At 43.9% G+C, this 18,986-nt stretch overlaps 1 protein-coding gene across 4 annotated transcripts in view; it reads right to left on the reverse strand.

Moving 5' to 3' along the window:
* Positions 1 to 14,046: 14,046 nt before the first annotated feature.
* LOC119809939 (DBIRD complex subunit ZNF326-like) overlaps positions 14,047 to 18,986 on the reverse strand; it is a 37,652-nt gene continuing 32,712 nt past the window's right edge. For all 4 annotated transcript variants that reach the window (XM_038323180.1, XM_038323187.1, XM_042054784.1 and 1 more), the window contains 2 exons: positions 18,511 to 18,606; positions 14,047 to 15,220 (listed from right to left, as the gene is read on the reverse strand). In XM_038323180.1, the coding sequence (XP_038179108.1) occupies positions 14,864 to 15,220; positions 18,511 to 18,606 (453 nt within the window). In that variant the 3' untranslated portion in view covers positions 14,047 to 14,863. The remainder of the gene's footprint in view (positions 15,221 to 18,510; positions 18,607 to 18,986) is intronic.

Here is an 18,986-nt window from a genome sequence, read left to right on the forward strand (position 1 = left end):
TCTTTGGATAAATATGATAAAATGCATTGTAGCACAATTAATAAAAACCCAGAGACAGATATTGGGGGTTCAACCTGAAGGTCAGAAAAGCAAAACAGCCAGCCACTGGCTCTTACCTCTTCCCCAGTCTGAAATGGCGAGCCTGCCTCCAGGAATCTCAGAATGAGATTGTGACTGAGAGCTGTCTCCTCCCGTTTTATATTACTCTCTAGGGCTGGGATTAAAGGCGTGCACCACTACCGCCCAGTTTCTTTGGCAACTGGTGTGGCTACTGGGATTAAAGGTGTGTGTCACCACTGCCTGGTCCGGGGCTGTTTTACTCTCTGATCTTCAGGCAAGCTTTATTTATTAAAATAGAAATGAAATATCACTACAATGCATCATGATTTTCACATAAACATTAGCAAGTGATTTCTTTCTCCTTAGTCTCTTAGTGTAACGTATTCCTCTCGGTTTCAGACACTGAAGTCATAGTTGCCTCGCATAGATAAATCTTATTTGAATAGAAAAATGCCATTTCTTTTTATATTTAATGTCAGGGTGGGTTTTTTGTAGTGGATCCTATTTCATTTAGATCTTTCTTTATTCATGTTCATAAGAAGAACCGATCTGTAATTTTTCCCCTCCACTGAACTAACTTGGTTCAGATCTACATCAACGCTATGCGAGTCTTCAAGTATCTGGGCATTCTGAAATAATGCCCAGTTGTCTTGTCTTATGTAAATTCCTCTCCACCTCCTAACATGACTGCTTTCGATCTTCGTTTTGAACAGTTTGTACAAGATGAAGATGTTGTCTCTGGAAACCTGATGAACGTTACCAGCAAAACCACACCACACGGGTGTGGGGCCTTTATTCTTGAGTGGTTGTCATTACAAAATCAGATTCATTGGTTGATTTTTCTTTTCTTCTTGAATTTTCTTTGCCTTCTGCTTGTTTGTTTTTAGATAGGGTCTCTGTCGTATATCTCTGGATGTCCTGGAACTAGACATAGGCCAGACTGGTCTCACACTAACAGACCTCTGCCTCCCAAAAGCTGGAACAGGAAGTGTGCAGCACCACCCTAGCCCAAGCGTTCTATTTCTTTTAAAAGTAAATCTGACATCTTATACTTTTCCAGAAATTTAGTTTTTTTCCTTTCCAACATTTTGATGAACATTTGTTCATGGTATCCATTTAAAATGAGTTGTTTCTACAAATGTGTCTTCGTTCTTTGAAAACCGTAGCCTCTCACTCTGTCTCCTCAGCGGTGTGCAGACACCTCTGGACACTTTATGGAAATGACCGTGGAGATAAAATACAGAAGGAGTTTAAAACAATATACAAGCATCATACAAGCATAGCCATAGAAACAGCATGATCTATGTACTGGTTGTTGCTGTTCATGTTACTAATATTTCCTTTAGATTTGCTTATTAGGGGAGATTACATGGTTTATTAATTTTGCCCCTGAGTTTATTTTTAATTTCCTTTATTGCAGTTACTTTTTTCTTAGTATATTGGAGTCATCCTTTCCAAATGTGAGTTGAGCTTTTAGCGTATTAAATTTTATCATGTTCTACAGAGTTCCAAATTTTTCCCTCAGGCTCATTTTCTCTGTGGAAACGCCATTGCTGTTTCCCACGCTCTGCCTCCGCGGTTTTTTACAAGTTCTGCTCTGATCCCTCTTTCTGGTGATCTTTTCATGCGGAAGACGATTTTGTATTTTTACTGCAGTGTGGTCGGAGACCATGGTCTGCGTGGTGTTGCTGTTACTAAGCCTTCTTGGCGTGTGGCATACAGTAAAACAGGGCCCTGCATGCGCTAGGCAAGCCTCTGCCATGAAGCTTCAGTCCTGGACTCATGTGACGCTTGTATGTTCTGTCCTTGCTAGAAAAGTGTTTGTACTCTCTGCTGAGGACCCACCGATATTTCGGTGACATCTTCACGCGTGTGTGCGGGTTTAAGCGTGTTACCTGTATTGCTTACGCCAGGTTTCTATAGTGATGCTTTATTCGTGTTCTAATACATAAAGCTTACCTGAAGAGCAGGGAGCAGAGCTAAGCCACTAGGTGCCAGGGAGTGGTGGCACACACCTTTAATCCCGGGACTCAAGGCCACCCTGGGCTACACGAGACTGAATCTGTCTAAAATGAGAAAGAGAATTCACCGTAGGTGATCCCAGCACTAGGGAGGTGGAGACGGGAGTGCTATGGCTGGGCAGAGAGAGGTGTGTAAGGTGGGAGGAGACAGGAGCATGGCAGTCTGCGGTCTGGGGAGAGCATGCAGTCTGCAGCCATGTTGAGGACAGGATCGCCCCTTTGTCTGAGCCTTGGTAGAGGTAAGATCTCTCTAGTGAGTTGGCTGCTTTGCTTTTCTGATCTTCAGCTTGAACCCCAATATCTGCTTCTGGGTTTTTATTGTTCGTGCGACAGGTATCTCTCTACTTTGATTCTCAAAAGAAACACATTACTATCTCATGACTTTATTTGATTTTGGTTTTTTGAGATAAAGTCTCACTATGCTGTTCAGGCTGGCCTCAAACTCACAAAGATCTGCCTGTCTCTGTCTCTTGAGTGTGGAATTAAAGGCGTGAACCATCACACCTGGCCCTGGCCCTTGTTATATTTATTTATCTATTTGTTTGTTTGTTTGTTTGTTGAGACAGGGTTTCTCTGTAGCTTTGGATACTGTCCTGGAACTCACTCTGTAGACCAGGCTGGCCTTGAACTCACAGAGATCCACCTGCTTCTGCCTCCTGAGTGCTGGGATTAAAGGCCTGCACCACCACCGCCCAGCTAAATTCTTAATTTTACTGTTTAATTTTGTGGATATGCAGCAAGTTCTAGCTTTTCTGGAATGTTCGTAGCTCCAATATGCTCTCATCCCCTCGAGGGTCCTTCGGGTGAATACCCAGTTCTTTAATGTATCGTTCTTCTCTATTTGGTGTACGCTGTTAACTTTCTTCTCCTACTATGGCAGCGTAATCTTTCTGCTCTCTAGTGTTTTCTTCCCATAGGAAATCTACCCGCTGGAGAACACTGTATACCTCGAGGAGAGGAAAGAAAGCCTAGGTGCTAATTGGATCCTTAGTTTAGGGACCTTCAGTGGGGAAACTGCCATCTAGCGGAGGGTGTCCAGCATTACAGTCTAGACTTGACCACTTTGCTCTGGCATCAGGATCAGGTCGCTTCAGCAGAACCCCAGTCTTCTGTATTAAGAGCTCTTGTGGTGTGGGGCAGTGTGAAAACATCCGGTGTTCTTACCCTCCTGCCTCGTCCCCACCTGTCTCAGGTACAAGCTGACGCCACTGCCCCGGTCCCATCAGTTACTGGATTTTTACAATTGTTCTTTGATGGCAGACAGTAGCAGTCAAGGGCCGCTCAAAGGCAGTGAGGTGGGAAAGTGGCCCCATTAATAAGGTTTCTCTGCTCTTCCCAGCTCCGCACAGGCCTCTCCTGCTCTGGCCATCGCAGCCTTCCCTCAGGGGCTCATCAGAGTCTCTCTGTCTGTCTGTCTCTCGGGGATTTGCCGCAATCTTTACAGGCTTCTCTCAGATTCAATATTCTTCCTCCTTTCCCCACGGCTCAGAGAACACGCGGTGCATTCTAAGCAGGTGTCCCAGCACTCAGCTACCTCGCCAGCCTTCCAGAACCTTCTTCAAGAATCTTTCTCCGCTTCCACGTTGGGTGCAAGAGAGCCCGTGACATTTCAGGAATGCTTTCTCTTGATTAGAAAATAACGATCTTCTGAGAAGGGAAAGGCAGGCATGTTCAGATACACACCTGAGGTCCAGAGTGTCGCCTCCCTCTGCAGGCAGTCCAGGGCTAAGTATGATAACCAAGACATTGCTTTCTATAGTCAGAGGGGATAGTGAGTCAACTACGAAATGTCCATGATGCAGACTAGAGAACCAAGAACCACTGATGTACAGCGCACAGCTCCTTCTACCAAAGTCCCCTGTTTCACGATTCGACCATTCCATTTGGTTGGGGTAATGTAATCGCTTAAGCTCTCTCTCTCTCTCTCTCTCTCTCTCTCTCTCTCTCTCTCTCTCTCTCTCTCTCTCTCTCTCTCTCTCTCTCTCCCCCCCCCACCCACCCACCCACAGCAGCAGTTAGTTGTCCCTCTGCCCTTTGAGTGTGGTGTAAGTGGCCACGTTCGGGATGGTGACACTACACTTCTCAGGCTGGTTTTGAAGTCCTGGGCTTTCGCAAATACCCCCCCACCCCAACCCAGAGCATCTGGGTCTTTTCTTTTTGATGCTGGTGCCACTTTCATCTAGACCAACACTCTACCGTTGAGATACGCCCCAGCGTTGCCATAGGGGTCAAATGAGCTGGTGACTGGGAGAGGGTTATAATAGTAATCTGGAAGGTGACAGCCATCTCACATGGCAAGTATTACTAATGTATATTTCATTTGGAGAGCTAGAACAGAAAACAAAAACAAAAACAAAAAACCCCTAAACTACAAGAACCCAAACCTGAGATTTTATGTCAAGCTCTGGAATTCCTTCTTTTGTAACTTCGGGGAAAAAAAAAATCACTTCACCTGTCCGAGATAAAAGGGCATGGAGGAGCTGAAGGGCTCTACCTCCCTGGCAACTGTATGATTCAAGTTCACTCTGCTTTAAAGGGGAACGAGAGCAGGAACACCCAGAGCGGAATCAAGTCGTTATTCCATAAATACTCGCCAGGGGAGTTTGCAAAGATAAGTAAAAACCATGTTCTGATGGACTAATTAGGCAAGATGTGCATTTGAGTTCATCTAGGAAGTGTCCCCCGCCCCCCAAAGGTTCACTGCTAGGGGCTGATCCTCAGGTGGCTGTGTTGGGGTACAACTTGACCCTTCCTGTCTCCCGACTGCAGTTCTCAGCCACCACGATGCAAGTCCGCATCATCCTCACCATGACAGACTGAGCCCTGAGGCCACCAGCAAAGTAAGTCTGCCCTCACGTACATTGTTCCCAGCAAGCTCCTGGTCAGTCACATTCAAACTAACAAAGCATTTATTTTAGGTATTTCTGTAGGTCGAGGCTGAACACGAAAGAACACAAGTCAGGAGTCAGGGAGATGGCTCCGTGGGGAAAGGCACTTGTCATCGAGTCTGGTGACCTAAGCGTGGTTCCTACAAGATAGAAGGGAAGAGTCAACTCCCACAAGCTGTTCTCTCACTTATTGGCACACCATGGTGTGCACTCGGGGGTATGCATGCATGTGTATGTGTGTGTATGCACACACACACACACACACACACCCTGCTTAAAAACAAAAGAACGAAAGTGTATAGACATTCTTTGGGCTGGACTGCCAGGCCTGAGCTGTACACAGGAACGGAACCCTGACACGGCCTATTCTTCAGAAAAACAAGCCCGCTGAAGACGTGTGTTCAACCGACGCTGCCCTAACTGGTGTATAAACCCAGACAACACTGTGTCTTTCATCAATAGCTATTTTACATGCAAACAGGGTAATAAGTGTTCCTACCAAATAGGACAGTCACTTATGGGCAAAGACGGGGAAAAGACGTGTGTTCGGGTCATTTGAGGGCATAAAAGTTGTCTTGGTTCAGAAGTCAAACAGGCTAGCAGAGGAGAAATTTAACTTCTAACAGGTTCCAGCTTAAGTTCTGTCTGGGGAGGGGTTGTGGTGTGGGAAGTCCAAGTCTCCTCAGCCAGATCACCAGTGCCTTAGAGAACACAAATGTTTTCAGAAGCCTTATTTTGACCAGTTTCTTCCTTCTGGGGCCTGGTGGCTCTTTGGTGCCCTGGGTTCTTCCGAGTCTTCACAGCACAGAAGCAGAGAATGCTTCTCTCTGACATCGGTCACCGCCATCCCCAGGGCTCTCCTGTCCCCTCTGGCACCCCCCAGGAATGACTGGAAAGAACTGGAAATCTTGCAACGGTGGGTTGGGTAAAAACACCAAGCAATCTAAGCTCCTATGAACTGTGAACGTATTTTCTTTTCCCACCCTCCCTCCGGTCCAACGCGACTTTTAACTCGGGAATCGCAGTGGGAGAGGCTGTGATGTGTTCTCAGAGGCAGGCATCTTCCAAGGACACATGACAGACTTTAGTTTTCCAGCACTGGGAATGGAGCAGAGCCCCAGGCATCCGAGAGAAATGTCTTGTTATAGAGCTACGCCCACGGTCCCACATGTTTCTTTTCTTCATATAAACACCAACCTTCAGCATGGAGTTAGCCCTCATGCTAAAAGTTTCCCGCTCGAATTCTAATCCCAGTCTTCCACATCAGATTAATAGATACATTCTTTTTTTTTCCACATACATTTTTTCTTTTTTTTATTTTATTGATTTTTATTGAGCTCTACATTTTTTTCTGCTTCCCTCCCTGCCTCTCCCCTCCCCTTCAGCCCTCCCCCAAGGTCCCCATGCTCCCAATTTACTCAGGAGATCTTGTCTTTTTATACTTTCTACTTCCCATGTAGATTAGATCTATGTAAGTCTCTCTTAGGGTCCTCATTGTTGTCTAGGTTCTCTGGGATTGTTATTTGTAGGTTGGTTTTCACTGCTTTATATTTAAAAACCAACTATGAGTGAGTACATGTGATAATTGTCTTTCTGTGTCTTTGTTACCTCACTCAAAATAACACATTCTTAACATTTTCTTAAAAGGGGTCGCAGGAAACATCTTAGAGACACATTCTCCAAAGTAAAGTTTAGGATCCACATTCCCCAAGACAGAAACTTGGGTACAAAATTATCCTCTCCAGCTTAAAAGAAAAAAAAAAAAAAAAGGAGGTAGTGCTTCAACAGTAACAAGATAGAGTGGGCCTGAAGCCCTTGGAATCCCCTTTGAAATGTAGGGCTCTGCTGCCCTCTGCTGGCCACTATGAGATACTGCATAGGGCAGAACGAAATTCCTACAGTATCTGCCACACACACACACACACACACACACACCCTGAAGGACACACCTGTCCTCACTGTCACCCTGCTGTAATAAACACCATAACCAAAGATCACTTTGGGGAGGAAGCAGCACACTTGCCTTAAAAGCCCCAATCGCTGTCAATCACTGGGGAAGCCAGGGCAGGCAGGACCTGGAGGCAGGAATTGAAGCAGAGAGCGCAAGGGTTGTATAACTTGGTTACCTGCCCAAGGTGGAACCACCCACAATGGGCTGGGCTTTCCCACATCAATCGTTAATCACGGAAATGCTCCCCAGACACCCACGGGCTCATCAGATGGCCACGAGTCCTCAGCTGAGGTTCCTTCCAAGGTGAATCTGATTTGTGTCAAATTGACACAACACAAACTTGAAATCCTCTCCCCTCAACCTCTCAGTTAACTAGGATCAAGGCCTCTGCCACCAGGCCCAGCTTCCGTCTTTGGCCTTGATGTCCAAAAGTCTGGAAACAGCAGAAAAAGAACATACAATCTCTGCCCTTGACGATCAGTCTGAAATTCACCATGTTTCAACGTGTATGGTTCACATCTGTGAGTGAACACACACACACATTCACACACGCACTCATGCACACGCACATACTCGCACACACACTCACACACACACGCACGCACGCACACGCACACACTCGCGCACGTGCACTCACACACACACACACACACACACACACACAGGGGCCATATCCATCCTACGCAGAAAGAAGGAAGGTGGGAGCGTCTCAAGAAGAAAAACAAACCAGCATTGGTCAGTGAGACAGTGGACAGGCTACTGGGGGAGAATGTTTGCCTGTCTTTGTTCTAGGCCCACCTCTGATTGGTTCCTAATGGAACAGAGATGCGTTTGTAATGGAGGGGGCAGGAGAACTGTTCTACACCGTGTTTTCTCCCTCCATCTCTACTTTCCAGCACTGTGAATCCTCAGATTCCTCTGAAGCCCTGTGACTGGGAAGAGACCAGTTGGCGGGGACCTGTTCCCTCCTTACCAACGATGACCCCAGCAACCCTGTGCCCAAAAGGGATGGAAGAACTGGGGTCCCTGAAAGGGAAGGAAACTCAAAGAACAACAGGACATGAATTTTATGTGTCTTAGTGCAGAAACCAGTGCTGCCAGGCACACCTGGGATGCTCCTAAGTTATGATTGCCCCTTGTCTTTAAGATTCCCAAGCCAAGAACTCTCTGTGTGTTGTCCCTGGCTCCTGCCATTATCATCTTGCACATAGGAAGTATTCAGAATAAATAGGAGAACAGATAGAAACATCTAAGAAAACGATCTGGAACATAGTTGGGGATCCACAGGTGGCATTCCCTGTCTTAGAAGATGGACTTTTGGGGGAAGCAGAAGTCAGTGAATATAGAAACATCTACTGCATGTCGGCACGTGCTCTGACAAGTTAAACGGGCATGAGGCTGGGAAGTTCTTGGTAGACGGAGGGGTTAGGGGACCCACTGAGATGCTTGCCGTGAGCATGGGTCAGGGAGGCTCCTAGTCTTGACTCTGCATCAGGTACTCCTAACACCTTTAACAGAACACTTAAAGTTCAAATTCCATACTTGGCTGATTATCTAGACCAGTGGTTCTCAACTAAGAGTGATTTTGCCTCCTGGGGGCGTTTGACAATGCCTGTACATATTTCTGATGGTTGTAACTGACTTCCTACTCCTGGGCTTAGTTAAGTAGAGGCCAAGATTGCTGCTAAAGAGCCTCCAATACACAGGACAGGCTCTCACAATGAAGAATGACCCCGTCTAAAATGTCAATAGGGCCAAGGCTAAAAACCCATGCCCCAGAATGAAGAATCAGAAAGTGGCTGCAGAGAATGCATACTGCTCTTGCAGAGGACCCAAGTTCAATTCCCGGGGCCTGAGGAGGCAGCTCACAATCCCCTGCCCTCTTCTGGCCCCCATTGGTATCTGCATCTCATGCGCTCACACACATGCATGCGCGCGCGCGCGCACACACACACACACACACACGCTTGTCTTTAATCAGACAGTACCATACAAACACATTGTTCACTCAAGGTCTCTCTAAGGCAATTAATATGATTATAATAACCTTTCAATTATATATAATAACCATTCAACTAGCTACCTCAATGAAGCAGGAATATAACTCTTAATAGCTGTGAGTGAAATTTACACACACAAACACACACACACACACACACACACACACACACACTTCAAATGTAGTAGTCAGTCCTATTCCTCAGTAGTACATATTAAGTCCAGGGTCTCAGGAAAACATTGCTCGATTTGCTTTAAATGGTGGGGTTTTCCTTCTATCACTTGCCACTTGCAGCATGGAACAGGCTCAGTCTCTTTCTCCTGAGTTTGCAATGACACCGATCATATGTTCAGTGGCCTTCAGCTGGATCTGTGTGGTCCCCGTAGGAAGTTTATAACTTGTAAGAGGAGTTTTATACAGAATACAAATTGGGAGTATTACATGACTACCCCTTGAGGCTGCTGAGCTGCGCAAACAGCATTGCTTTATCTGACACGGTGGCTTCGGATTGGTCCGTCTGTTCGCCCCAGGGCTGACTGGAATCACGGAACGGGGACATCAGTGTCGTACCCCAGCTGCTGCAGAGAGCTACAGGAAGAAGGAGATTTATGAGTATTTGGGTTTGACTGAACCAAGGATGCAGGAGCTACACAGCAGGGAGCCTGGCGACTTGAAACTGTAGGCATTATGCAAAAAGAAAAGGCAGAGTAGGGTGCCCAAGGAGCCCTCCAGCAGCAATAGGGCATCTTCGCATATCTCCAAAGAATCAACTTAACAGTTATTAAAGAACACCACCCCATTGTTGCAAACGCTGAACTTTATGCCGCCAGAAGGGATACTGGGATTCTCAGGAAAACATCTGTCATTTAGTAGTGACAGTGACCTCAGCACTGACAAGCAATTCAAGTCTCAGCTGGGAAGGACGAGTTAACCCTTTGTGGGCAGCCAAACTGAGAGGACTACCATGAGCAGTTATTGATATTCTTGTTTGCCCAAGATCTTTGACGCCCAAGGAAAAGACTATTGATAACTAGGATTAGTCCTGTTACATAAGATATTATTTCCTTCCCATTTTATCAAATCATCAGGTCTTGATTTTGTTAGTTTGGGTCAGAAGCCTACACAGACCTTGAGAAGAAATGAGTACGTACAATGTAATCATCAAAACAGATTCTGAAAATTCAAGGCTACATCGATTCTCTTCAGTAGGATAGCCACCAGTCAGATTCCCATGACCCTGTAAACAACCTAACGACACTGTAGGGGCCACACATAAAGACGTGAAGGCAGAGAAGGCCAAAGGAGGACTGTCCGGGAAAAGGGAAGGAATTAGAGGTGTGGGAGACGAGAGGATAAAGGGGGTGATTACACTCAAAATATATGATGTGCACATATAAAATGTCAATTAATCCCATTCCTATATATAATTATGCTATAAAAACATTTTTGAAACTAATTCAAAGTAAGAAATCTTTAAACCCAAATGTCTATATTAATTTTACACACAGATTAGCCAGCCAACATTTGCATTACTCCTATCTCTGATTACCAAAAATAAAATAAAATAAACTCTGGTTTTTGGGTAACAGTAGGAAAAGTGAAGTAGGAGCAGCCCTGGGCACTTGACAGAACAAGAAGCTTCCTTCATCGTCTCTTTGGAGAACCCAGCATGGGGGTCGAGTTTACCTTCATCTCACCGATGAGAAATTAAGGCGTTTGCTCACACGCCTTTCCTGAGACAAAACTAGAAAATGACAAACTGTACATGATGTCATCACAGGGAAGACGCATGGTCACCACGTCAAAGGGAGGTTCTGCTACTGCCACTCTCAGGCCTGTCAAGCACCAGGGCCACCCAGCCAACTGTGTACTTGGTAACATTTCAACGTCCCAGAGACAAAGCCAACTCATCGTATCCCCAAGCTGATTTAGCATCTTCCTCCTAAGTCTAGATCTGTGTCTCTTACCTCGGGAATCAGTCCCAACATCTGTGTCTGGAAATAATCAGGGACAATGTAAGGGCTCATGGGGAAATATACAGAAGCTGGTAGAAGTGCTACGTCTAAGTCAGTGTTTTCTACTTTATTCATTATGTTTCTCTGTCTCAATACAATGCAACACTATTATATCCATTCAAAATAAAACCAGGAACAGCAGGTTTGGAGAAAAAAATCCCCCCATCCAGATGTAAGTTCCCTTATCAGAGTCAAGCACCATTTGTTCATCCATTCAGACATTTTTTCCTATGAATAAACTCTTTTCAGGCTGTTATGCAAACAGCTTGGACTTTATGTATTTATACATGTGTAGAGTTTCCCAAATGGGATTCTAGTATACAGTGCTACTTGCTTTTTCTTTCCCGGGTCAGCATATGCAACCTGTTTCTTTCCAGTGGCTGGAGCATGTCTGTCTCATCACTTAGCCAGTGTTCTCACTGATGAGGTTATTTCCAGCTTCTTGTCACTACCGAGAACGCTGTGAAGACCAGCCTCACAGAGATTTCAGCAATTCTTAAACCAGAGTGGTCCCCCCCTACGCCCCATGTGATCATTCCTGATGCTGAAAGGCATCCTGCCATGGATGACGAGGCGGATTTCTTTTATGAAAAGCTTTGTACCATCTTCCTGTCAGAACAAAAAAGCATTTGCTTCAGTACAGCTTCCGTACCTTTTGGATTGGAAGCTAACAGTTACCCTCATTACTAGGTCTTCAGACCTTAGAATTTCAGCAACTGTGTCCTCTTTACAGACACAGCTAAATCCAAACTGCCCACCGCATCTGGGAAAGGACACTTCTTCACCAGCAGAGGCCGTTGCCGATCTCTGAACTAACTGGAGTCAATGATTTAATAAACTCTTGTGGCTCACCTGTTTTTCCAAACATTCTTTCTGTTACTCTTCCCTTTCCTTACGATATCTTTTGCCCTCCAGTACCCCATCCCTGCCACCCTTAGGCTAAACTCAAACTACAAGCTAGGCTTTGCCCTTGACGCTCCTGCCCCAGCCCCCCAAACACTACATTTACAGCTGTAGACCATGCTGTTTAGCTTCTGACTTAATGTATCAAATCCGTCACTTTGTCCTGAGGACTTCTAGGGTGTGGATCTTGCCTAAAAGATTCTCTGTTCTGAAACCAGAAGTGACTTTCTCACCTGCTATTTGAGCACTGTTGTGTGCTCCCCATCTACTGGAAATTCCTGTGCTACTTTCCACAAATGACTCTAACATACAACTGATGTGCGTCTCTCTAAGTTCTTGCTGCACTGTTTTCTAGTATGAAATAGAAGCTCCCTTGTCCTCGCTGCTTTGTAAACTGCCTTTGCACGCGAATTCCTGAGCCAGTTGCAACTGCACTGACCTAATGGCGCTGCTGTTTGTCCTTCCTACAGAACCTCCTGTGCAGCCAGCCACTGCCTCCGAATCAAAGCATCCCTTCCTACAGAGAGGGCCTTACATTCAGAAAGTGTAGGGAGCTCAGAATCTTACACGATTCACGAAGTCTCTCCCCAGGGTTATGCGACAAGCAGTTCATGTGCAGGAGATGTACTGTACCAAGGTGCCAAGAGGTTATGCAGGAAACTCCAGGGATGCAGACTTCTTGAGTGGCTACCACTCTGGGGTGCACTTTCTGGTGACGCAGCTGCCTTTGAGTTATGCTCTGGTAAGTGACCCCAACAAACTCACTGGTTCACTAAGCTAGATTGGGTGAAATCACTTCTGGATCTGCCTTCAGTGCCCTATGTGGCATTTAGTCACATCTCCCCGGGCAGTTACACAACAGAACCCCTAGCTTTCAGTCCGAAACCCCACCCTTCCTGGAAGCTAATTGGAAGTTCACAGGGCTGCTTTAACCAGTAGGACTGATACAAAGCAGTTTCAGGGCTGCTGTAAGGCAGAACCGAGCAGCCTCATGCCTTCCCTCCTTCTTCCCTGGGTCCAACTGATATTTGGGGATGTTGCCTCCATAATCATCCTGCCTGAAAAGTCTACAGATCCTTCCCTAACATTTCTCAGGTTAGGTTAATCTCAGCAGTGTAGTCATAATGGTTCAGAAAATCATACTTGTCCCCACACCGGCGTGTGTGTGTGTGTGCGTGTGTGTGTGTGTGTGTGTGTACAGGCACATGGAGCGTGAGGGCTGGCTCTTGTGGAGGCCCGAGGCCTCATCTTATTCTTTGGAACAGCTAGTCTGAGCTCACCAGCTAGTTCCTAGGACCGCTCCGCACTTTCTTTGGAGTGCTGGATTTATAGGAGGCTGACCCACACAGCACTGTTCACACAGCAGCGGGGACCGCCTCTGGGCCATTTCCCTAGTCCTAGAAAATGTTGTTTCAAAAGCTTAATTTGAGCTGGGATGTGGCTCAGCAGCTATGAGTGCTTACTACACAAGCATAAAAACCTGAGTTCAAATTCCTAGAACATAAACATCCAGGCGTGGGCACACACAGGCTGTAACTCCAACACTGTGAGGGACAGAGACAGGAGAATCTCTGGAGCTTGCTGACTAACACCCTAGCCCCAGCCGCAGTGAGATCCTGTCTCAGGGAAACAAGGCGAAGCATGAGTATCCCACATGTATGTGGGAGCTGTGGCTGTGCACAGACATGTAACACACACACGTCTACAGGTGCTCATACATTCATCAACTTAGTGTTTTATGTTAGTTGACCATTCGAAGCCTCAAACTTTTGACAAGTTAACTTCATTAACTAGCTGTCACCTGTTATGAAACAGGCTACTGTGGGACTACTAGCAGTGGGAGCAGGGCTGGCTTTTAAGACTCTGTTCCTCATACTGTGCTGCCATGCCTACCTTGATGTAAAGTAAATGAATAAATTTAACCAATCAAAATGTTTCCCAAACCCAAAAAACAACCTGTATCATTGACTTAAGAGTACACCTCCTGATCACTAGAACCATGGCTTTTCAGCTGTACAGACTGCCGCCTCTGAAGATAGTAACTTAAGCAAGCCAGTGTCCTGGACTCTTGAACATGTGGCTACAGTTCATTTTGTTTTTAAAGGAAAGAACTTGAAAGAGTAAAGGAGAAACAATTCATTATTTTTTAAAAAACAGAAAGCTTGACTCTTGGTTCTCCGGTAAAACAGACACGACAAAAGAGCACACATTATTTGTATTAAATTGTATTTTCAGGAAGATTCCAAGGTTTGACATAGGCACAGAGAAAAGAACGAACTAAAGCTAGTATAAACAAGATCAGTTACAGACTGACCTCTGAAATGTGTTAGAAAATATACAGTAGTCACACTTTTTAAAAATATGATTGAGGAAAAATGTTTCAAGTCTTCTCAATCACTTAAAATACTTGTGAGCTAAACTCATACATTAAGGCAGGTATTGATTTTTAAATACTCATTTAACTGATGAAATGTTTAATCTGCAATCAGAGGAGAAAGTTTTTGTTTAAAAAAAAAAGAAAACATTTTATTGCTACAAAGGTAACTGTACACAAAAGATGTTAAGCCATCTTAATGCTGTTATTCAATGTAAAAACGAAACAAAAAAAAGAACAAAAAACCCACAATCAGGACAAAATACTTGCCCAATCCATCTCTTCTAGAGTAAGAATTCAAAAACTGAATGCACACTTAAAGGTTCACTCCTAAGAGCAGCATTTAAGTTAAATTGATTACAACAGATAGAGGAACAACACACATCTATTATCCTGAATACCAATACGGTAATAAAAATTAAGCTTAAAAATCATACAAACAATTTATCATATCTAAGTTTGGTATCTATAAAAACTAAACTGAAATCATCTTAACTTCATTTTATTAAACAAGTGCCAAATATTTAGAAATTATACAAAACAATTTTATAGGTGGAATGCATGCAACATGGTATCAATTAATTTCACAATCTATTAAATGTCTTCTCGTCTCCACAGTAGCGCAGCTGTCACGCTGCACTCAGGTCTAACACTACACCTGACCGTGCTCACACGGCTCTGCAGAACAGACAGCAGACCCCTCCTTCCCCTCCTCCTCCTCTTCCTCATTCTCTGCTTCTCCCACATTCTCATCGTCCCCTGATTCTGCTGTTCCCTCCCCTCCCTCTAGATCTCCTTCTCCCTCCACTACTCCAGCTTCCCCTCCTTCCTCTTCTTCTTCTACCTCTTCTGTTTCCCCCACTTCCTCTACTTCTTCATCCTCCTCCCCCTCCTCCTCTTCTTCCTCATCCTCTTCTTCGATGGGTTCATCAATCTTCTCTTCGTCCTCTTCATCTCCTTCTATCTGCTGATCCTGAGAATGATCTTGAATTTCAAAAGGATTCTCTCCCTAAACAAGAGAAAGTGGCACTTACAGTCAACACATTTGTTTTTCTATCAGTGATACTTGCTATGTTGTGAAAAAAATAGTATTTGAAGTTCTTTTTACTTTATGACAGCATATATTTTTAAGTATCTAATTCATCCCAATGTGAGTGTATATAACTTATTATTTTACATACCATAAATTAGAGCACTCAAAAAGTCAAAATTTTTAACTGAATTCCTAAAATCATACATACATTGAAGCAGAACTGTGTCTTGTAATACAAACAGAGCAGCTGATGCAGATGATCTGCTCAAATAAATACACCTACTCAATGTGCTTCTCTCTGTGGTCTCTTCAGAACTCAGTAAGAACCAAGTATCTCGATTTGGCCACTAGATATCATGCCTTATATTTATACTTCTAAAAACTAGACAAACATTTATTTGACAAACATTCATGGATACAATTTTATCGTTTTTATTACTTTTATCTACTGGGTGTGTGTGCATACACAAACATGTACGTGGAGGCCAGACAACTAGCAGCAATAGGATTTCTCCTTTCTGAGTTCAAGGATTGACTGCTGGTCATCAGGCTTGATGGCAAGTGCCTTTATCTGGCTGAGCCACCTCATCAGCCCTACAATTTTATCTTAGTAATTATTTAATTGGGTTAGGTCTCCTATAAACTGGTCATTCTGAAATACTATATAATAAGGGAAATGAAGAGGCAGCAAAGCGTATTAAGCAGAATCTACTAGGACTGGTGCCGCCTTGTAAGATGGATCAGACAGATGCGAAACATTAACAGAAGAGGTGCATTAGGATGGGGAGAATGAAGTGGGTGGGTACATGCCACATACAACTAGAACCTAAGAGGTCTGAATGTTTAATAGGCACCTATAAATTTTCAGCTCAAATAGAGTGCCCAAGTGAAATGTTTACACTAATAAATGACTTGCATTAAGCCAACAATGGAATTAGCGTCCTACATGGGATAGCCTAAAGTGGATTACAGGAATAAAACCCTGAAGCAGCCTAAGCAGGAGTAAGAGAAGCAGAACATTATCTGTCAAAATCATAGCTTAAAGAAAAAATGATAAATGAGTAGTGTTAAACAGTAAAATAGATAAAGGTAAAAAAGGATTGAAAAAGTCATTAGAGTCCATCATTATTAACAACAAATGAAGAAGGCTCCTAAGTATTTAGTTTTGCATGTTTTAAATAAAAGGACCTTAATTTTTGTGTGTTTGTATATTGCGTGCATGTATGTTCAAGTGTATGTGGAAGTCGGAGGACAACTTCTGGTGTCATTCCTCAGGACCAACTATCTGTGCACCATAATTTTTGAGGCAGGGTCTCTCTGTAGCCTGAGGCTTGCCAATTAGGCTAGGCTAGCTCACCAGAGAGCCCCAAGGACACTCCTATCTCCACCTCCCCAGCACTAGATATCAAACGTGCATCCCCACGCTCAGCTTTCTTAAATGGGCTCTGGGGCTCAAACTCAGAGCAAGTGGTTTACCAAACAAGCTAAGTCTTAAGCCCCAGTAAGTTGACTTTAAAGCACTGGCTGTGGTGATTGATCACTGATAACTCTAAGTCTGAGGAGGAGTACAGCAATGGCAGCTGTCCAAGGACACGTCTCTATAACCTATTTCCTATCAAGCTGACAGAAGGCACACAGTTTTGAAAGAAAGCTTTCAGGGACTGGAGCTTTTTCTTACCAACAGTAATGTCTAGTCACTCCGAACTTTTGAATCAAAATCACCAGGAAGAAGCCTAGTAAGAAACACTTCAGGAGCTGAGCAGTGGTGGCACTCACCTATAATCCCAGCATTCGGGAGGCAAAGGCAGGTGGATCTGTGAGTTCAAGGCCAGCCTGGTCTATAGAGTGAGTTCCAGTACACCCAGGACTATACAGAGAAACCCTGTCTTGAAAAAAACAAACCAAAAAAACCAAACAAAAAATAAAAAGAAAGGAAGAAAAGAAAGACTTCAGGGTATACTAATTTGAAAAGCTTGGGAAATTAATTCAGAAGGTCTTTAAAAGGACTTGGGTAGTTTTCTACTTAACCACACCTTTCAAAAGCACCCTGACAATACTCTTCCAGGCGAGAACTATTCAGTTACAGCACATCACAGGAAGTGAAGAGCCTATGGCAGGGCAAGCTATCTTTGAAGTATGGTAAGAAAAGGTAGTGAAAAATGCGGGGGCCAGAGTCCAGGAAAAATGAGGTCACTGTTTAGGAAAATCCTAAGCACTGTCTGGAGAAGACAATACTAAGGGAAAATAAGATCCAAAGGGAGAGGGAGAATGATGAAACCAGACCCAAAATGAAGAAGAAAATGGCAATAAAAGTGAGGGACCATATATAAATACAAACATAAATCTATGTTAGAAACTCATGTTGCCTTCTATCTCCCTAATGCAAAAGAACATGGAGGTGGGGAGAACCAGGATGAAATCTGAGCAATGTGAAGAGGGGGAAGATTTGAAGTAGTAACTATGGAAGGCCCAAGACAACCTTAAAGAACAAAAATCAGACAAAACGGATTGGGGAAATAGCTCAGTCATAGAGTGTTTACCACATAAACATAGGGACCTTGGTTTGAGCCTCAGAACCCAAATTTAAAAGGCAGGCCTAGTAACACGAGCTTGTTATCTCTGAGTTGAGAAGGTAGAAACATCAGTCTCGAGAAATATGCAAGCCCCAGACCAATCACAGGTCCTGTCCCCAAAACAAGGTGGATGGCTGCTCCCGAGGTGACATGTTCAAGGTTGTCCTCTGGCATCTACATCCACATCACCGGAAGCATTTACAATCTCACATACAACACACGTGAGTAAAACTAACATTTTGATCTTCTCTTCTTCACCTGTCACTGCTTTATGGTGAGGGGAAAAAAATTTCTGTTCCCCTATCCTTTGATTCCAATAATTAAGAGAAACAATATGCTACCTATAAGCAAAACAGTAAGTTTAAAGTTCTTCCCAGTGTGTGGTACTGTACTTATTTTAGTATCACAGTATGACTCTATCACCATTCTAATTATACAACAAAAAACACTTCCTAAGATCTTTTGTTGCAGGGCTGGAGAGATGGCTCAAAAGTTAAGAGCACTGGCTGTTCTTTCAGGAGTCCTGAGTTCAATTCCCATCAACCACACAGTGGCTTACAACCACCTACAATGAGATCTGGTACCCTCTTCTGGCCAGCAGGCATATACGCAGGCAAAACACTGTATACATAATAAATAAATAAATCTTTTAAAAAACACAAGAAAAAAACCCACTTTTGTCAGAAGTCTTACCTTAACAAAGCGCTCGTACCTTGCCTTCACAATTGGATTGTTTAAGATGCTTGTAGCAGTCAGCACACTTTCTCTTTTTATTTGTTCCTTGTAAGCCTGGAAAAACAGGACACAGTGAGACACTGGAAAGTTTATAGATATAAAGTGGTATTTTACACTCAAGTCCCTATATTAAATGACTATTTATAAAAAGTTAAGCTATGACTATAGCTACTGTGCTTGTAACCTAAATCATTCAAGAATTAAGACTATGAACTTTCATAAACCAGTAAAAATACAGCATTCCCAAGTGAAAGTCTATCAAATTTTGCCAAAACAATCCAAAAATAACCAGTCTTCTTCCGGGTTTCTAAGTTATCACAAGAAGTATTATACAGAGGAGAAAGGGTAGCAGCATGTGTACCAGCAGACAGCACAGCTCAGTGTGTCAGCCTCAGGTGTCTGAGATTCACTTCACTACAAAACAGAAATTTAAG

Source organism: Arvicola amphibius, chromosome 1, assembly GCF_903992535.2.
Source record: "Arvicola amphibius chromosome 1, mArvAmp1.2, whole genome shotgun sequence".
Taxonomy (NCBI): Eukaryota; Metazoa; Chordata; class Mammalia; order Rodentia; family Cricetidae; genus Arvicola; species Arvicola amphibius.